Source organism: Parasteatoda tepidariorum, chromosome 8 (genome assembly GCF_043381705.1).
Source record: "Parasteatoda tepidariorum isolate YZ-2023 chromosome 8, CAS_Ptep_4.0, whole genome shotgun sequence".
Taxonomy (NCBI): domain Eukaryota; kingdom Metazoa; phylum Arthropoda; class Arachnida; order Araneae; family Theridiidae; genus Parasteatoda; species Parasteatoda tepidariorum.
In genome coordinates this window covers 39,964,993-39,973,279 of record NC_092211.1, presented here as the reverse complement: position 1 = coordinate 39,973,279, position 8,287 = coordinate 39,964,993, and the positions used below count along the sequence as shown (strand labels likewise).

At 30.2% G+C, this 8,287-nt stretch overlaps 1 protein-coding gene across 1 annotated transcript in view; it reads right to left on the bottom strand.

Moving 5' to 3' along the window:
• Positions 1-1,486: 1,486 nt before the first annotated feature.
• The window catches only part of LOC107442746 (RYamide receptor-like), a 111,033-nt gene continuing 104,232 nt past the window's right edge, over positions 1,487-8,287 (bottom strand). The window contains exons 3-5 of the mRNA XM_021146868.3: positions 8,055-8,210; positions 5,622-5,843; positions 1,487-1,759 (exon numbers count right to left, since the gene is read on the bottom strand). Of these exons, the coding sequence (XP_021002527.1) occupies positions 1,562-1,759; positions 5,622-5,843; positions 8,055-8,210 (576 nt within the window). The 3' untranslated portion in view covers positions 1,487-1,561. The remainder of the gene's footprint in view (positions 1,760-5,621; positions 5,844-8,054; positions 8,211-8,287) is intronic.

Sequence of the window (8,287 nt, the reverse complement as noted above, 5' to 3'; positions counted from 1 at the left end):
GATTAGATCCGTAGAGATCCTCATTGGTGAAAAAATCTTATATAAAATGCTAAATAATTTTTTTAAAGAATCATTTCAAAGACAGAGGTTATAAAAATATAAAGATAAATTTTGCAAGTAAAAAATACTCGTTGCTCGCTAAATGCAAAATAAATATGTATAAAAGAGTTCACATATGTATCAATTGAAAAACGGATTTGAAAGGAAGATAAATAAGTTCATGGAAATCAAATTAGATATTTTATTTATATATAATTTTCTTTATAAACTCTCTATTTTTTTAAATTTATGTAATTCTACCTCTAAATAATAAATCGAAAAAATAAAAGAATTTCAATTCTCAATTGAAGTCGATGGAAGGAGACCGAGATTTTATGTTTACCTACCGTTCAGCACTAAAGCTCCTATTTCGGAAATGTGTTTTAAGCATGAAACTGGAAATCAAATTAGATATTTTATTTATATGTAATGTTCTTTATAAATTTATTATATTTATAATTTATTTTTTTTGATCTCTAAATAATTAACAGTAGAAATAAGTGAAGGAATTTTAAGCCTCAGTTGATTAGTCTAACTCGATGGAGCGAGACCGAGCTTTCACGTCTACCTACCACTCATCACTGAAGTTCCCATTTCGGCAACTTGTTGTAAACATGAAACTGGACTTCAAATTAGATATTTTATTTATTTGTAATGTTCTTTATAAATTTATTATATTTATAATTTATGTTTTTCTATCTCTAAGTAATTAATTGTGGAATTAATTAAAGGAATTTCAATCCTCCGTTGATTAGTCTAAGTCAATGAAAGGAGACCGAGCTTTTATGCTTACCTACCATTCATCACTAAAGCTCCCATTTCGGCAACTTGTTGTAAGGCATGGCACTATTTTGTTTTTGGCGAAAAGCAGTTTTCTCTGCTTTACTTACATATCATTAAACACATTTATTCTGAAAAAATAAAAAATATTTCGTCATTTATACAGTAATGATTAAAATGTTTTTTTATGTCATTTAATTAATGTTGCGTTTACCAATTAGCACAAGAATATTATTGACATACATTTTATTCAATGGCATAAGTGCGTTTTATTTAGTTACTATTCATTTATTTATTGTAGCTTAAGTGTTTACAAATTTTTTCAAATTTAATCAAATTTTTCATAGTTTTGAAGAAATTTTTCACATAATTTCAAAATGGAATAAATATATAATTCTTTTGTGTTCTATGAAATAAAAGAATGCTATTTAATAATTTATGTGTGCTAATAGACTTTTTATAATTTTTTTAAATGTTCATTGTCTCTATAATACCCAATATTTTGTAAACAAGTTGTAATACCTAGCATGTGCAAGAAACAAAAAGTTTTTGTTTTCATTATATTAGATACTAATATAAAAAAAGTTTATACCATAATATTTCAAATTTTCTTATTGTTTTTATCCCATGTACGTCTCTATGAAATATAAATAATTGAACCGTCACAAACACTGAAACAAAGATTTTATTGTGCTTATTTGACATGATAAAATGAATGAAAGTAGAATCTGTAAAGTTCCCTTTACTTGTTTTTAGGGAACATATCGACATGCAAGCTTCTTAAAGGTATGGAATTTGGCGTCTGTTTAACAGAACATGAAGATAACACTAGAGTTGTAGTCCGAAAAGAGCTGTGATTACTTCTGTTTTTTAGTCTCTGTCCTCTATGGTGGGTTCTTGTTGTGCAGCACCAACAAAAAAGTAGCTGTTTGAGATCCGTCTAAAGAAGAAAAAAAGAGAAATTGATTGAAAATTTGAACTAATTGAAAAAATTAATTTGATTGAAATTTGTTTATTTGTGGTTAACTGCATTTTATTTGCAGCTAAATACTGAAATATTTAAAAATGTTTCGGGTTGTAATATTGCCTTATTTCACACTTAAATTGATACTTCGTGACTTTTGAAATCTTCGAAATAATCTTTCAACATTTGAGTAAAATGAGTAAAATGGGATTGAACCATGAACCTTTGGACAAGTTTGTATTCAGGTATACTTTCTATGGTGTTTGATGCATCTGACTATGGACTCTAAGGACCCATAACAGTTTCGTTCAAACCCTGCCGGTACCAACGAACATCTCTCACGTTTCCCTCCATGTTTGTTATCTGATACCAGGATAACTCTACACTCTCTGTTTAGCATAACATCAACCTCAAAACCAGTTGAAATTTACATTCGCCCATGAGTTTCAAATTGCTTCACGTGAGATTTTTCAGATTACTCAGTCCCTGTAGATTTCATAAAGCTTCTCTAATGAAGTTTTAGATGATTGTTATCCCATATCCCAATAGTTCGAAATTTTCTGTTGAGCATAATGTTAACTCTGTAATTAGTTGTAACCCTCAATCACCGATGTATCTCGTAATGCATTCTATGAGGCATTTCGTTCATCAGTCCTTGCTGGTGTCAAACACCTATCACGTAATTCCGCACATTCATTTTAATCTGATACCCAGTTAGCTCCAAACTCTCTCCTGATCATTATGTTGCCTCTATAACCAATCGTAACCTTCACAGATTCATTTCAGATTGTATTCCTTCAGACAAATTGGATATATCAGTCTCAATCAATGATATTAAATGACGTCCTCTACCTTCACTATCTGATAGGCAGTTAAGTCGAAATTTTCTGTTGATCATAATGTTACTCCCTAATTAGCTGTATTTCTTAATCATATACACATTTGAGATTGCATTTCACGAGGTATTTCAGTTTCGCAGCATTGAATGGTGATATTAAACATCTCTCTCTTAATCGTTCACATTTTTTGTACCTAATAGACAGTTAATTCCGAACTCTTTATTAAACTATAAGTTACTCTTAAAAGTCAGTCGTAACTTTCAAGCAAAATCGCATTTCAGATTGCATTCCTTTAGACATTTTGGATTGCTCAGTCTCAGTCAATGGCATTAAATGACGTCCAAATTCGTTATCTTATATTGGTTAACTCGAAATCTTCCATTAAGCACAACGTTACCCCCCTAATTAGCTGTATTTCTTAATCATATACACATTTCAGATTTGCATTCTTAATAAAATCGATATTCAAATTGTGCATATCTTTAAACCGTTTTAAACAAAGGCAAAGTTTTTCGAAAATTGAATTAATGATTATAATTAAATCAATGTTAATTAAATCAATGAACAAATTAAAGAACTTTCTTAAAAAAACTAAAACTCTACCTTTGTTTTTCTTAAAATAATCTTTAAAGCAAATTTATTTTGTTTAAATTTTTTTTTTGTTGTTATATATATGTATACTATTAATAAGTAAAAATTTATTATTTGATATAATAGCGTTTTAAATTTTAAATCTTACTCTACAGAAAATAATGAATTGTCTAGATAATGAGGAAAATATTTAAATCTACTATCACTAGTTTTAATTCTACCATTTCAAATATTAAATAAAGTCAGCTAATATTTCAAGCATCTTCGAGAATGAAGCAAAATTAAACCAATAGCCTGAAACTTACTAAGGATTAATATCTTTACTCTACGCCTGGAATATTCTGTAGCGTTATTTTAAGAGATATGATACACAGATAATCACATGATACACAGAGATATTGATATATAGATTTCTTTTTTTCATTATTGTTTCGTCATCTATTAGCAAATCTAAAAGAGATTATTTGTAAAATCAAACTAATATCTAACAAAGGATTGAGTATACTTCTTCTAAGTAGACTAAAGCAAGAAACAAAGCAAATAAAGCACAAATGAAATTTTTATAAATGTACGTACTACAGTTTTAGTTCTATAGACAATGATACTGAGGAAGGTACTTGTTAATGGAACTGAACACGAATAGGTAAGCTATAGTACGTCGATTTAGGTACTTTTTTATTGCTTTATTCGCGTTGTTTTTCACTTTAGTCAAACTAATATATTTTAAGAGAAAAAATACTAGAAATGTTATATTTATTTCTAAAATATTTTTGTTAGATCAGATTATGGATATAATCTGGAAAAAGTACTGAAAATTAGATAAAATTGATTAAAAAGCTTTTTATCGATTCATTTTCATAATTTTCTGGCAGCATACAAACTGCATATTGAAATAATGACTTTCTTGGCTTTTAGAGGCAATGCAAGAATCAACACATTTTTTTAAAACTCTTCGTATAATTAGGAATAATTCGCAGCCAAAAAAGCAGTCATTTATAACTGCAAAAGCAAAACGTCTGTAAAAGCAGTTTCCGAAGGATACGGAAGGTGTAGACAACTATACCAAAGTCTTAAGTGACACTGGAACAGTTGACACTGAGTGATGCTTAAGGCTATAATTCGTATGATTCTGCAAATTCTTCTTGCATTTGATTAGCAGCTTTGTGCGATTGCTTTTAAGAGTTGGTCTTCAAAATTGTTTTCTTTAACGCTTTGTATGACATTTTTACTCACGACCCTTATGTTTTTTTGAGTTGGTATCCAGTAATAAAATCGCTTTCAATAACCAACTAATCCTGTGTTTCAGGGTATAAGCTATAAAGAACAGTTCCACAAGCTAAACCCAACAATTAATAACGGGTGAAAGATTACGATCGCATTCAGATTTTTTATGTTGTATGTTGTTTATGTACAGAATATGTTGTTTATGTACAGAATAAAGAGCAAATTTAAATGTGAAGCATTACTGATTACATATTAACTTGTGTGTTGCTGTTGCTTATCCTCTTAATCTTAAAGTGGTCAGATCAATTCCAGAAGGTCGCTGACCACAAAGAACCGCAACAAAAGAGGGATCTGAGGTATCCACCTTAGAAAATCCAAGGCAAACCAGAATATGTGCCGGCGAAACTGGTTGAATCTTTCTGTCTAGCTCAAATATGACCTCACTTAAGATGGCCACTTGCAAATCTGGTCAAAGCAATCTGGGTTCCTTGGTCACATTTAATGTCCAGAAGGGAACTTGTTTTATTAACTTGTACATTAAGTCATGATGAGATGCAATTTAATGCAAATGAAAATTTCCTAATAAATCCAAAACCAATGTTTCCCCCCCAGTGTGTTTTCCAACGAGGTTTTAAGTGTATCAATTTACTTTATTTAAGCAAATGTTGTGAAAGAAATATAATGCAATTTACTTAATTAAAACTAACCGTCTTCGACAACCAATTGATCTGTTGTCCCAAATTTATGATTTTGGGGCCCAACATTACACCTGGTGACTTAAAAAGTTTTGCTTTGAATGCTGAAATCAGGATATTCAATTCAATTGTATCATTCTATAAAAATATATTTAAAAATTACAGTAATTTCTTTACGCTATATAAAATGCACTCTAATGGTAATCTCTATAATATTTATTCTAGTTTATGAACCGCCTAAGCAAAATTTAACATGTATTGTAAAAATAATAACCATTGTAAAATTAGCAATATATTAAAAATTGGAAATATTATTTTCTCTAAATTTTAATATTTGAAATTCAATTATATCTTAATGAATTGTTCTGATTTTTCTTGTATTTTTATTTAATGGTACGATGGTATCATATATATTAACCAAATCGGTAAAATTTTCCACGTTTAAGAACATCACAAGAGAAAAATCGCGAAACTCCAAAACGAACTTACCCTGAAATTGTCACTCATGAAGCAATATATGATGGGATTGGCGAATGAGTTGGCCATTGAGAGCCAATGACAGGTAAAAAAGGCTGTAATGAAGTGGACAAAATCTGAACTTGTTTCGGGCATAACACTGGATTGGCTAAAATATATTAACAGGCTGAATATTTGTATGGGTAACCAACATACAGCAAATAGCACCACAACAGTAGCCATCATCTTCACAACCTATGAAAAATAAATAAACATCGATAAGTGTCATGTAATTACATTACCATTAATTTCATGGTAGTCAATTTTGAAATTTTAATAGGAAAAAAATAACAGCTCAGTTATAGACAATATATCATTTAACATGGTATAATTGAATAATAAAATCAATTTTAAATCTAATAATTTAAGGATTTTAAAAGTAAGTACATAAATTTTTTCTTACAGTTTGTATACATAGAAACTGTAGATTTAAACAAAACTTTTAAATGTACTGAGAATTTCACATTCCACCAATATTATGATTAGTATATCACTGGATGTCTGAGTACATTGTAAATTCTTAAGGGTATCGTATATTTCTCTGTATAGGATCTTTAATATTTATTTATGACGGTAACTTAAACATTTTAATGCGTTTTTAAAATAAAGATGTGGGATTTACTTCATCATCTCTTTCAAGTAATTTTTCAACGCTTGGAAATTAGTTTATGAAATAAAAGGGGCGCTCACATGAAAAAGAGACAAAATAATTCGTCAGAAATAAAGTTGCTATAAAGTGACCTCCCACTCTAAAAAGAAGAAAAAAATAGCACACGAACTTGCATTTATGCCTCGATGTAAGGAGCCTCGATCGGTTTAAGAAAGTCTTGGAGCTGAAAAGAAGACAGGTCCCTGAAAAAGATGCATAAGAGATGTAGTCTTTCGCAAAATCCCAAACCATGAGCCCCAAACCCCTTCATGACTTCAACGCCCTCAAGGTGGTGGCCATGGCTGATTAGTTCTACAAAACCTCTCAAACAGAGCATAAATTTTTATCAGGATAAGATCATGAATTGCATTTATTGCAGTTAACATTTGCAATACAGAGTTTTGCAAATTAATTTGCAAAAGTTGATGATTACAATTTGAAATTAGAATAATAGATTTGCATATAATTTACATTGCAAGTTACATGCTTGGCTAGAATTTAAAAAAATTCTGTTCGATTCCTAGTAAACTGACATATATACCTATGGGATCTATTTGTTTTATAATAATAACAGCACTAAATTTAACATTTCTGTGGAAGTATTAGTAAAGTAACTAGCACGAACCTGCATTATTATATTGATTCAATTATGGCAGATACTGACTTTTAACGATGAGTATACAGTAATACTAGCTCATATTTGAAAGGTATGAGACATGTCTGGATTGCATAACGTTAAAACTTATTGATGAAATTTACAAACAAACGTTGGTTGTTGGGTTCAAAATTCCCTCACAGATTGCGTATAACTTATTAATTTGTGTAACTAATTGCAAATGATTGATTTGGGGAGAGCTTTTGAAATTATTGTAAAGTCGTGCTTAAAATGGATGCTTCAAGACTGAACAAGAATCAATTGTGTGGCTTTTCATGGCAGAGAGAGATTGACCCAATTCCTTTCTCAAACTGAGTGCTGCTGTACGGAGATTTCAAGAGTCGTTACGCTACGATTACCTCTATTCCAAGGGTATCTGGATACTTTTAAAATTTTTAAGGTAGTATATGACACAAAACTCATATTTCTAACTGTAATTTTACTTTAATTTTATCTTATTGTTACGCTCAGCAAAATATTTTCGTGAATAATTTGAGTTTTGTATACATTCAAATATGTTAGGTGGTCCAATAATTGCCGACCATTGCACTAAACCCTTCGTCGACAAGAGTGATGGATTCCTTTCAGATAAAGGCGTTTGTTTGCTCTCACCTTAACAGATTTGATATTGATATATATCCATCAGGAATTACTTGTTGCTAATGTAATTTTTTGTGTTTTATGTATGTTCTGTCAGTAGAATGTTTGTTTTACTCTCGTGTGCCCTGAATAGGGCTATTCGAGGTATAAATAAACAATATATCCATCAGGAAAGCTTTTAAAACATTTATTCATAGCCTTTCGTCCTTGATGGAGGTAACTATATATAAACCGTATTCACATTACGCTCACGTTTTTATCGCTAAAAACTATGTAATCGAGTACCGTTCTCTTCTGGACGCATGTATATTTAGCACACACTTACATTCATTTTAAATGCTCCCATGTGAAATGGTTAAATAATTGCAAGCAGTATGTGGTGAATTTTTCTTTTCTTTCGTTAACCTGAATAATGGCGTTGTTATTGCTAATATACTTCTGACCCTATTTAATATTGACAATTTTTTTATTCAGACACTTTCTAGTGGGTTAAAGTTTTTACCTTCATTTTAGCCATCAGCTGCTGATGATCTCTTGTAGCATCTGCGTTTCCTGGTGATGTATGGCGCCACATTTTCAAGCCGATACTCGTATAAGTAAACGTAAGGATGAGCATTGGCAACAGAAAAGTAATCACAAAAATAACCATCGTGTATATCTATAAGAACATACAATAAAACTTCGTTACATTTTTCAAGAAATTCATATATATATATATATATATATATAATAAAA